The 13,170-nt window shown below is 45.7% G+C and overlaps 1 protein-coding gene across 1 annotated transcript; it reads right to left on the reverse strand.

The window, feature by feature from the left end:
- Positions 1-6,583: 6,583 nt before the first annotated feature.
- LOC138413928 (tetrapeptide repeat homeobox protein 2-like) lies at positions 6,584-12,788 on the reverse strand. Its single transcript, XM_069540263.1, is given in 4 exon segments — positions 6,584-7,123; positions 7,664-7,833; positions 8,413-8,474; positions 12,778-12,788. Coding segments are annotated over 4 exon segments (783 nt in total).
- Positions 12,789-13,170: the final 382 nt, after the last annotated feature.

The raw sequence follows: 13,170 nt of genomic DNA on the forward strand, positions 1-13,170 counted from the left end.
GAACCCGTGTCCCCTGCAATGGCAGGCAGATTCTTAACCACTCTACCACCAGGGAAGCCCATGGCTGGTTTTTCTAACCACTATGTCTTTCTATATACAGCTGTCTATTGAGCTTAACAGCCACATGACTCTCTCATGGGGCTGACAGATGATGCCCAGAAGGGACCATGAATGTCCAGGATCTAGCATATCTCAGATTGTTTTTAGAAACATAATTTCCTGGAAGGTGCTAATTGGTTTGTGATTTTTTTTTTAATGTTTTACGCTTAAATTAGATTGTGAAGCAACAAGGATACGTTGTACAGCACAAGGAAGTATAGCCATTACTTTTTCATTTTGGACTTTTTTTTTAAATGTGGATGTTTTTTCAAGTCTTTATTGAATTTGTTACAATATTGCTTCTGTTTTATGCTTTGGCCCTTTGGCCATGAGGCGTGTGGGATCCTAGCTCCCCGACCAGGGATCCAACCCACACCCCCCTCATTGGAAGGTGAAGTCTCAACCACTAGGGAAGTCCTAGCCATTATTTTTTAATAATTTTAAATGAAGTAAATGAAATAATTTTAAATGAAGTAAATGAAATAATTTTAAATGAAGTAAATGAAATAATTTTAAATAGTATAAAACTATTGAACCACTATGTTGTACACTTGAAGCTAATATAATATTGTAAATCAACTCTACTTCAATTTTAAAAAATAAATGTGGAAAAAAGAAAAAAAAAGAAGAGAAAAAAGAAAAGAAAAAGAAAAAAAATAAATGTGAAGCTTAGAATAATATTCAACTCTTTGGAAATTTTACAGTGTGTCACAGCACAATTAAGTTCTTTTTTTTTAACCCATCACTTTCCAAGATTATTTATAACACACTTATTGACATGTGACTTATCGGTGTTTGTTAAATGCCTGCATGGGGAAAATGAGGCCTAGAGAGAGATGGGGCCTGGAGTAATGTTGCAAAGAAGGCTGATGCAGAATCCAGAGTATAACTCAGATATTCCAACGCCAGGCGTTCTTGCCTGTGTATGTGTGTGTGTGTCTGTGTATGTGCACTAATCTTAGGTATTAGCTTGTTGAATCTTTACATATGTACATAACTAGGTGACCACCTTTCAGATCCAGATTTAGAGCATTTCTACTCCCCCAGAATGTTTCCTCAGGCTCCTCCCCAATCAATGCCCACCCAAGAGGTAACCACTCCCCTGGCTTTGTTTTTTTTAAGATTTTTATTTTGATGTGGACCATTTTTAAAGCCTTTATTGAATTTGTTACAATATGCTTCTGTTTTATGTTTTGGTTTTTTGGCCGCGAGGCATGTGGGATCCTAGTTCCCCCACCAGAGATTGAACCCTTGCCCCCTGTATTGGAAGGTGAAGTCTTAACCACTGGACCACCAGGGAAGTCCCTCTCCTGACTTTTAATTCTATAGATTAGTTCTGCTTGTTCTTGAACTTCATATACATAGGCTCATGCCCTATGAACATCTGACTTCTTTCACTCAACATGGTTGTTGGTGCACAGCCTCCTCAGGAGCTTGCTGGGTATAATCTGAAATTGGACCGCATTTTCAGAGGACAGGAAGAGATCAAAGAAAGAGGCAGACCATTCCAGATTGGTAGGTGGCAGGTTTCATAAGCAAGAGAACTTACTTATGAGGCAGATTTTAGGCAGCCGCAAGACGGGTTGATTTCTTCACCTGCTCACCCAATCTTAAAAGTTTATATAGACTTTACCTGGCTTGAGTCATGTACACAATCTGGATGGTTCCAACACCACATTACTATCTCAAGGCTCTATCCTTAGGCAGCTTCTAGTGCAGGGAGGGCAAGTGGAACACGCATTCCAAGGACAGGGGGAGGGGTAAGGTGCCTCCAATTGCCTGCGTCCAGCTCACGGGTCAATACCTCAATGGGTCAAACCTCCATGATTTCCCCCAACGATAAGGTCCATGAGATTCATTCATGATGTTGTGTGTATGTATGGATATATATTGCTGTGTATCTATAAGGATAGCATAATTTGTTAATGTATTCTCCTATTAGTAATCTTTAAACTATAGTACACAAATATAATATCACTCACATATTAAAATCTTCCAGTGCCTCCCATTATAAGTAGACTATAATATCCCAGAGGGGAAAGACAATACTTTTCTCTTCCTTTGTCATATCCTTAGTATCATCCCAGTGACTGGTTGGTAGGAACTTTAAAATACATATTTGATGAATGAATGCAATAACTAATTTATGAAAAGAATCCATTGATATTTAAAGGGCATTTTCTAGGAATCTCCATTTTTATGGAGCTCAAGAAGGTTGGGAAATGACTGTATTGATTTTTCATTATCCTATTTTTCTCTTTAAGGTGATTTACCTCATCAGAAATCCCAGAGATGTTTTTTGTGTCTGGTTATTTTTTTCTGGAGGATTGCAACATTTGTTAAGAGACCAGAGTCCCTGGAACAATATTTTGAATGGGTCATCCAAGGAAGTGGTGAGTGAATATAAAATATGGAAGCTGGGGTTGCCAGACTGTTTCATCAGACCTCTTTTTTTTTTTTTTTAACCCAACTTGATGTCTCTACGTCTCACCAACGCATGGTTATAAGGCTCCATCACCATTGGAACCTGAATTTTCTAAGTCCACATAACTATCTTGCAAAACAGCAGAACCTCAGCCAACCTTTATGCTTGCCCGATCAGAAACTATCCTAGCTATTTTCTGAGTCTCCAGGACCTCTCTAATACTAACACAGAGCACTCGTATTCCTCTCCTCTACTCTCCTAATTTGTGGCTTTCTGAAAGTCAGCTTTCATTGGCTTCCTGGACAATACAGTCCTGACTTTCCACCATTTTTCAGATGCATCTTTCTAAAACTCCCTTATTTCTCTTGTCCTATCTGTCTCAAAAGGTATGTATTGCCGTAGGATCTCTATACTTTTAATTATGCAGAATTTCTAGCCATTCTCAGATCCTTGAAATTTGGCGGTTTTTCTCAAAAAAACTCATCACCAATGAGTACGTATTCTATTGATTTGTTTATTCCATGTGTCTCCCCGCTAAAATTTAAGTTCTTTGAGTTGTTCGTTGTTGGCTCCAGGCCCTAGAGTGGTGCTTGCCACATAGTAACCAGCTAATACACCTTTGTTAACGAGTATTTATTTTCCACCCCTTCCATTGGTGCTTTACTAACCAGAGCCACCGTTACTTGTCACCTAGAGTAACATTACAGAATCTTTATTGGTGTCCTCATCTGCATGTTCTTTGACCCTTCTAGGCTATGTTGCAATCATCTGTTCTATATTGAACAGTTCACGTTCCCTGACTTTTTTTGGCCCAGCATTGAAGTCCAGTCTTCAATGGTTGGAGGTCCTATTTCTTATTGAACTGATCCTGGGTGAACTTTGCAGCCCTAGCTACTGCTTAGCGTCAAGCAACTCTTTCAGAAAAAGAGCAATAGTTAAACTACATGATGGAAACCCAGACATGAAGAGAACACCCCCCCCTTCAATGCTATATTTGATCTTGCCATTTGGTGTATAAAATAGTCTGGACCGTGCTTCAGCTCTCACAGGAATCCAGGAAAGTCCAATCAATAGTGGTGGGTGATGAAGACATATCCTGTAAACCTTACCACTGTCCCGATATCTTGCTTATTTGTGCCCTAACAATCCCACACACACCTATTTCTTATCCAATCAAGAACTACCAATACCAAACTCTTTATTGCTATCAACTAATACCAATATCCTGACTTGTCTGCAGCCCTGCATAAAGTCGATTTTAACCCTTTTCCACGTACCAATGAAGAAATCTTGGAAATTTAAGTCCCAGGAAATATTGACCTTAGACCCAAGCAACAGAGTCCCTGCCCTGGACCTTGGGTCTTGTAGCAGAGTTCTGGCTTCTACATGATAACAAAACCTTAGGACACTAAAGGAACTGCATTTCCAGAGAGATACATCAAGGGGACTGGAAAATGGGCACTCCAGGGGAATTCATGACAGGATTTCCTTGCCAGATGTCAGCACACCTGATGAAAAAAATAGCCCAGGAGAATTCCTAGCCAGACCCTTTTGTCTACATGGATGATTCCAGCATGAACTTCAAGGATGATTCACAGATATCAGCTGGTCCCAGACCTTAGTTCCCTGACCAGGGATTGAACCCAGACCATCACAGTGAAAGCGTCATTCCTAACCACTGGACTTCCAGGGAATTCCCTGTTATATCTTTTCAAAAATCCGTTCAAAAAACATTTCCAGCGTAAAAGGGGAAGTTATAAATTTCATATCAAGGTCAAGTGCCTTTGGCCCATGTTTGAGCAAATTATGATAGATAAGCTGAGAACACAAGATATAGAGAAAGTGAGAATGTTTTTCTAGGAGAGAAGAACTGAAGCATAGATAGAAATACAGAAAGCTTCTTTTCCAAGGTAGGATACAATCCTGACCCCAATTCTGATATGTGGTGTGCGGGGTTTTTCCCCCACCTTTCTCCCGACACAACTCAATTCTGATACTATCTACCCAGAGAAAGCATCAGATTCCGTAGGTTAAGGGCTCAGTCCCACAAGACCGTCCTCACTTCAGTCACAAACCCAGGTTGTCTGTGCTTCTGACCACCTGGATATAAATCAGAGGTTCCCATGACCCCCCCCCACCCCCGCTTGGGTTTGATTAATTTGCTAGTGGCTCATAGAACTCAGGAAACCAGTTCACTTACTAGATTACTAGTTTATTACAAAGGATATTAAAGAAAATCAACAGCTGGATGGAGAAGTACATAGGACCCAAACAAAAGAGCTTCTGTACTCAAGAGTTTGGACCTGGCTAGGCAGCCTTTGGCTGTGTCTTGGTTTACCAACATAGAAGCTCTCTGAACCTTCCCATCCTTTTTGGTTTTTATGGCGGCTTCATTACATAAGCATAATTGATTAAATCATTGCCCACTGGTGATTGACTCAACCTGCCCAGGGTGAAGCTGAATCTTATCTCCCTCCTCCCCTGTCCCCAGAATGCCCATAGGGACTTCCCCACCTCAGCTCCTTCTCCTGGAATAGACGGAAAATTAGATCCTCCCTGCCCTTGGCTACAATGTCAGGGTTTGAGTGGGCGGGGTTTTGGTGGTCTTGTGTGTGTACATTCTCACCAGAGTCTGTCGGGTGAGCAAAAGGGGCTTTCATTATATCCTGGCAGTCTGCCTCTCCCTTCCCCCCAGCACTCCACTCCAGAGCCTGTCACGTGAGTGTTCCCCTACCAAATCTGATCTAATTCTCTCTCTGCTCTGCTGAGGCCGGCCTGGCCTAAGAGGATTGGAGCATTTGCTAAATGGGACCAGGACAGGGTCAGAGGACCGGCTGTGGGGACACTCAGGGGCCAGGATGGCCACAGGAGGGCGGTAGCGAAATGGGGAGACGGAGAGACAGTGGGGCAGAGAGAAAAGATGAGAGATATTCCTACAGCGTTTGGTAAAACCAAAGGAGGGGATAACACTCCCTGGCTCTGTAGGAAACAGTGTTTACCAGATGACCATAAACTTTATGAATTTTCAAATTATCAAGGCCAAAACAACATCCAGATAAGTTGTTAGAATTTTTTTAAAAATTGAGCCAGGTCCCTGGATACAAAATAAATATTTCAGTCAAATCCTATATAAAATTAAAATTTTCTAATTTAAAATGTAAAATTAAATTATAATCATAAAATAAAAATTATAAAATAAACATTTCAATACCATCTAAAATGTCAGGCAATAACAAAGTGCCAGAAATAAACCTACAGAGAGAGATACGTAAGACTACTGTGGTTAAATAATAACACTTAATGGAGGGTCTTTGTAGAGAACCAAATGGATGAATAAATAAGTAATATACCTAGATAGGAAAGCTCAGTATTGTAAAGATATCAATTCATTCCAAAATCGTTTATGGATTTAATGCACTTTTTTTTTTTTTTTTTTTTTTTTGCGGTACGCGGGCCTCTCACTGTTGTGGCCTCTTCTGTTGCGGAGCACAGGCTCCGGACGCGCAGGCTCAGCGGCCATGGCTCACGGGCCCAGCCGCTCCGCGACATGTGGGATCTTCCCGGACCGGGGCACGAACACGAACCCGCGTCCCCTGCACCAGCAGGCGGACTCTCAACCACTGCGCCACCAGGGAAGCCCTAATGCACTTTTTCAAATTCACACTTATTTGAAACTACAAGCAAGGGTAGGTACAAGCCAAAACAAAAATTTCTAGACATCAAGGGCAGGTAAAGATTTAACGCGATTTTAATTAAATTCACTATGAGGCTGGTGAAGGTCCTATAGAAAGTTCTTGGGAGCGTCCACGAAAGCGAAATGTACACTGCGAACGTCATTCCACCTCTGACTGAGGCATTGACAGAAATGCCCACGTGCCCCCCAAATACTAACGGGGGGGGCGACATTCAGAGCTGCGCGACCCGTGATGGCCTCACAGTGACGCAAAAATGCCCCCTCCCCAGGCTGGATCGAGGGAGGTGCGGACAAGTGGCTGAGAGTAACGAGCTGTGAAGACAAGCGGCCACCGCTTCCCGCATCTGCGCCCATAACGCGCTAGTTCACTCTGGCCTCGCGGGGTCTGCAGGACTTTGCGGAGAAAGATGACCCTATAAATTCAGTAACCGGCCGGGGCCTACGTCGTTCTCATCCACAAAGCTATCTTCTGTTTGGTACCCAGACGTCGGCAAGGAAGGGTCTTGGCGTGAGAATATCACTGGAATTGGAAAAGGATCTGGGCCAAAGTTGGGGGCGTAGGGGTCCAGAGGCCAGACTGGGGCCGGGGCCGGGGCTGAAGCAGCCTGGACGGGCGCCTGGGTGCCTTGTGCCGGGGCCCACATGGCCCGGCCGTGGCTGGAGATGCTGGGCTCTGGCGCTGGGAGCATCCCCGCGGGGCTGGGCAGAGGGGGCCTGCGGAATCCCGGGCCGTCTGGGAACGCGGGGCCGGCAACTGCGGCGGCAGTGGCAATGGCAGGGGCAGGCGCGGGCCCGGGGGCGCAGGGGATCCCGCGGTCCGTGTGAGCATCGCGGGCCCTCTGGCTTCGGCCCTTGGCCAGTCGCTCCAGCCGCGAGCGTTGGGCCCGGCGGTTCTTGAACCACACCTGGGTAAATAGGGGACCGGGACGAGGTGTAAGAGGCGAGAGGCTGCGCGCATTCTCCTCTGCCCCGGGTGTGAAGTCGCCCCGTCCCGGTGAGAAACCGGCCATCCCTCCCCCTCCCCCTGCCAGATCCAATTTGTTGCCCCTGGTGTTCAGGAGGCCGCCGGGGAGGGGTGCAGAGGGCAGGAGGGCCTGGCGGCCAGGAAGGGGTCTGCCCGAGAGGTCCGCGGGTTCAGAGGCCCTGAGGTCTGGGCACGGGGAGACCACGGGGGGCGTCAGTCCCGGCCGGATGCGCTTGGAGGGCTTGTATGGCACAGGGTTGAGGCGGACTCGGGGTCCAGCCCTGGGTCCGCACCCGGGAGACCCCTTGCTTGCTGCGTGACCCAGGGCAGCACCGGACCGCTTTGGCCTTGCTGATCCCCTCCTGCAGAGCGAAGAGGGCGGAAAGGTGGCCCAGGGGCAGGGCACTTGATAGGCGGCGAGGTGGGAGCGCGTCTGGCGGGGGGCGGGGAAGGGCGGGGCCTGGTGGGGGGCGCGTCAGACCTGCAGTTTGTGCTCCTCTAGGCTGAGGCTGGTGGCCAGGCGCAGGCGGTCCTGGTAGCCGGGGTACTCATTCTTCTGGAAGTATTCCTTGAGCACGTCCAGTTGCTCTTTGGTGTACACCGTGCGCTCCTGCCGCTTCCTCTTCGGGGGTCCTGAGCTCCGTGTGGGGCCTGGCCAAGGGGGAAGCAGGGTCACATGAGCCCCAGCAACAGCCCCCAGCCCGCCTGGCACCCTCTGCCTACCTGCGCCAGGCCCTTGGGAGCAGCCGGGGGGCTCAGGCCTGAGGGCGGCAGGCAGTGCGTGGAGAAGCCTGCGGCATCGGGACCAGATGTTCTTGGTCGGACTCAAGCTCTCCGTACTTCAGCCCCAGCCCCCGTACCTCTCTGGGCCTCGGTCAACACAGCTTTGAAATGGGCCTGATCACAGCTCCTGGAGTACTCCAGGGCCCCGAGCCTGGGAAGGCACGCAGGACAGGCTCCTTAGCGCTCCCCCTCTCCCATCCAAGGGCTGGAGCCACCCTCACGTTCACAGGGGACCACTGCGTGCCAGGCTCTCTGCTCATCTCACCCCAGTAATGTAATTCCATTCCCCAGACTCCGCTAAGCCCTCCCCACAGCACAGCGCAAGAAGCGCTCTCAGACAGCTGGGCCCTTCCCTGGATGCCCAGGAGGCCTCCCAGCCTTGGCCCTAGGACACCCCTTGCACAACCCCACCGCCGGCCCAGAGCCCTCCTGGTGGCCCAGACTCACCCATGAGAGACTTGGGTTCTCGCTTCCTCCTCACTGCTGCTCTGCTGTCTGCATCTGAGGCTCTGCTCACAGGGCCTGGGGCTTACATCCCAGCTTTATGCTGTGCCCACCTGGGCACACCCTAAGGGTCCTGGAACCCACCCTGTCTTGCCCCACCCTCAGACTCACTCCTTTGCAGGAGATGCAATCATTGATTAATCCTTTTTGTATTGAGCAGCAGCTACTCGCTGGGCCTTTCCTGGGAGCTGCTAATAGCCCTGTGTGTTAAGACAGCCTGGGTCCTGCTCTTTTCCCTTTTGGGATGAATGAACTGGGTCTGGTTTGCCTGTGTGACTCAGGATCTTGGGTCTCAGGAGCCCAGCTTTCTGCCTCTCCCGGCCGCATAGACCTGGGACTAAACATCAGACTGAACTCCTGGGTCGTGCCAGGGTCTCCTGGGGTCGGGGGGGACACAGCTTAATATGCTCATCCCCAGGGGACTTTTATTATCATCAGTGGGAGATTACGATTAAATAAGTGATCAAGTACAACGTGAAACACAGCAGAGAGAACTTGTTATTCGATTTATGTCACTCTGAACTGCTGCCCACGGGAACATTCTACCATAAGTGGACATATACTCAGCTCCATTTCTGGCAACATTCTGCCAGAAGTAGACACGTTTTCTGCTCCTTGGGCAGCTGGGAACACATTGGTCACCAGGACAGTCGATGGTGCTGCTGTCGACAGGGGAGAATCTAGTCATGTCCTTGATCTGTAAGATGTGACTTGAGGCCACCTTCTCCCTACTTTTTTAAATTTTATTTTATTGAAGTATAGTTGATTTATAATGTTGTGTTAATTTCTGCTGTACAGCACAATGATTCAGTTATACATATATAGACGTTGTTTTTCATATTCTTTGCCATCATGGTTTATCACAGGATACTGAATACAGTTCCCTGTGCTATACAGTCGGACCTTGTTGTTTATCCATTCTATATATAATAGTTTGCATCTGCTAATCCCAGACTCCCAATCTTTCCCTTGCCCTCCCCACTACCCCCCCACAGTCTCCCTACTTTTTTGTGTGTGTGTGTGGTTTTTTCCCTTAGATTTTTTTTTTCAACCCATTTTTCCCACACTACCATTTTGGAATTTATACACACTTGCTGCCTTTTTTTTTTTTTTCCCCATTAAACTTTAGAAATTCGAACATGCAACAAAGTTTTGGGTTAAAAGGATTTAAATTTGCTTCTGCCATTTGTCTTGGGGATTACACACCGGGAGCACTTTAAACTCAATTCTTAGCTCTAGATTTTTTTTTCCCCACATAGGAAGTGTAAATTTAGGGCACAAATGTTATGAATACCGGCTCGTGGTTATGAATTCTCATGGGAGATTTTTCTTCCCTCCACCTTGCACCAAGATAGATAAAGCCCTCCCTACTTTTTAAAGGAAATTAAATGGAACATCATGATGTTTAGCTGGGCAAATATTTTTTTTTTTTTTTTTTTTTGGCTGCATCAGGTCTTAGTTGTGGCCAGTGGGCTCTTCTTTGTGGCATGCAGGCTTCTCCCTAGTAGTGGCGTGCAGGTTTTCTCTTCTCTAGCTGTGGCACGCAGGCTCCAGGACATGTGGGTTCTATAGTTGTGGCACGCAGGCTCTCTAGTTGAGGCATGCGAGCTCAGTAGTTGTGGTGAGTGGGCTTAGTTGCCCCGTGGCATGTGAGATCTTAGTTCCCCAACCAGGGATCGAACCTGTGTCCCCTGCATTGGAAGGCGGATTCTTTACCACTGGACCACCAGGGAAGTCCCTAGATGAGCAAAGATTGAGAAGAGGGTCCATGCCTTGAATTGGTAGCTGAGGGGTTGGGGAATCTGGCTTTCTCATGTTTTGGGAGTTTAGGTTGGTTTTTGAGACAGACTTGGTGATTGCTGCCAATACAGTCAGCCAAAGACCATCAAGAAAGCACCAGTGTTGGGCTTCCCTGGTGGCGCAGTGGTTGAAAGTCTGCCTGCTGTTGCAGAGGACACGGGTTTGTGCCCCGATCCGAGAAGATCTCACATTCCATGGAGCGGCTGGGCTCGTGAGACACGGCCGCTGAGCCTGTGCATCCGGAGCCTGTGCTCCACAACGGAAAAGGCCACGACAGGGAGAAGCCCGTGTATCGCAAAAACAAACAACATGAAACATAATGTTTTCTATGAGATTTTTTGCAGATACCTTTTATTAAATTAAGGGATTTGCTTCTGTTCCTCTTTTCTAAGAGTTTGTTCTTTTTAGTCAAAAATGGATTTTGAGGGACTTCCCTGGTGGTCCAGAGGCTAAGACTCCACGCTTCCAATGCAGGGGGCCCGGGTTCGATCCCTGGTCAGGGAACTAGATCCTACATGCCACAACTAAGAGTTCCCATGCTGCAACTAAAGATCCCACATGCCACAACTAAAGATCCGTATGCTGCAACACAGCTCCTGTATGCAGCAATGGAGATCCCATGTGCTGCAACTAGGACTCGGAACAGCCAAATAAATAAATAAATAATATTTAAAATGGCTTAAAAATGGATTTTGAGTTTTATCAAATGCTTCCCCTGCATATACTGAAATGATATTATCTTCTGCTTATGATATTAATGTGTCAAATTACCTTCCTTGGTTTTTTTTTTTTTTTTTCTTCCTTGGTTTTTTAATATTAAGCCATCCTTGCATTCCTGGAATAAACTCAGCTTGGTCAGGTATTATCCCTCCTCTGTAATATACGCTGTATTCCACTTAGTAATGTTTTGTCTAAGTTTTCTATATCTAAACTCATGACCTATAATTTTCCTTTATTTTAATGTTCTTGCCATGTTTTTGATATCAAGGTTATGCAGACCTCATAAAATGAAAAATGTTCCTTCTCTTTCAATTCTCTGGAAGTTTGCATAAAATCAATGTAATTTCTTTCTCAATTGTTTTGTGGAATTTGTTGTGAAGACAAATGGGCATGAAGCGTTCTTTGTGTGAAAAACTTAAATTACGGATTACTCTTCTTTAATAGCATTATTCAGATTTTCTATTTTTGTGTGTTCTTGCCTTGGCAAGCTGTGGTCTCCTAGGATCTTGTCATCTAAATTTTCAAATTTCTTGCCATAAAATTGTTCACAATATCCTCTTATGATCATTAATGTCTTTAGTGTAGGATCTTTAGTAATGTCCCCTTCCCTTCTTTATATTGGTAATTTCTTTCTTTTTCTCTTAGTATTTTCAGGAGCTATTGATTTTTTTTTTTTTTGGTGGTACGCGGGCCTCTCACCGCCATGGCCTCTCCCATTGCAGAGCACAGGCTCCGGACGCGCAGGCCCAGCGGCCATGGCCCACGGGCCCAGCCGCTTCAGGAGCTATTGATTTTATTAGTCTCTAACAAAACTTATGTCTTTGTTGTTTTTTTCTGTTGTACATTTTTAATTTTATTAATTTCTGCTCTCATCTTTATTCCCTCATTTCTAACTTACTGAAATGATGTTAAAGATGGTTGATTTTAATCTTTCTTCTTATCTGATATCCGACATATCACTTAATACTATAGATAAATCAAATGGAAATTAGGATATTATGAACAACTGTATGCCAATAAACTTAGAGGAAATGTACAAACTCCTGGAGAAATACAACTTTCTAAAACTGACACAGAAAGAAATTTTAAAATATGAACAATTACATGTATGTTAAATAAATGAAATACATAATTACCCTTCCTAAAAAAAAAAAAAAAAACTCCTCCAGCCTCATATGCTTCACTGTTGAATTCTATCACATAGTTAAAGAAGAAATAATACCTTGCACGAACTCCCCCTCCTGACATCTGTCTTGTCATTTCTTTCCCTAACGAGTCTCCTCTGCTCTGCTTTCTGTTCCTCTTTCTCAGAACGTATTTTCTGCTCTGTTTCTGCACCCTCTTGACTTCTTTCCTTCTTTTTCATGTTCTCCATATTTTGAGGGGCTGAAAGCATCATCTCTGAAGTCACCAAACAGAGGGTGCATTTGCAGCCTGTGTGGTCCCAGGGCCATTCCATTCTCATCTCGCAGTCTCTGTTTCTTCATCTTTAACTTGAAAAGCACCAGGATGGCTGGAACAGGATCCCGATCATCTTGGGAAAGTGACTTAACCCCTCCTGATCCAGAAAATACGGGAGGTGGGGGGTGGCCCCTACTTCATGAGGTTGTAATGAAATTTAATAAGGGAGAGATACGGGAGAAGCGGCTGGCACATAGCAAAGAGCTCCATAAAGAGTTTAGCTGTGATTTTATTATCATTGTGTGTCCCAGGCGTGATTTCACATGGAGGGGATAAGCGTGGAGGAGGACATCACTTAGTTAAAATTCAGTTGTCTCCACAAAGTACCTTTCCCCCATGGGTCATGCGTCTGTGTCTAATCCCCGCTAATTCTCCTGCCATTCTGCTGAGGCTGGACCATCATAAGAGGATTGGAGCATTTGCTAAATTAGTCCTGTTCAGGGACAGAGGAAACATCCAGGGAGGGGCTCAGAGATCAGGAGGAACATGAGGGAGGTCAGAGACGTATGAGGGTGAGGAGAGAGATGAAGAGAGGAAAAAAGAAGAGAGAAATACCCTTGAGCTTGAGACCAAAGAAGAAAGAGGCAAGAAAGAAGCGAGAGTGACAGACAGGATCAAAAATGGGGAGGAAGGGGGAAATGCCAGGAGCGTCCTGAAGGTCTGCATCCTAACACAAGGACTATAATCCTAGTTCTACCTCCTCTTACTTGTGGGACCTTG

The sequence above is a fragment of the Delphinus delphis genome, chromosome 20 (genome assembly GCF_949987515.2).
Source record: "Delphinus delphis chromosome 20, mDelDel1.2, whole genome shotgun sequence".
NCBI classification, from domain to species: Eukaryota; Metazoa; Chordata; class Mammalia; order Artiodactyla; family Delphinidae; genus Delphinus; species Delphinus delphis.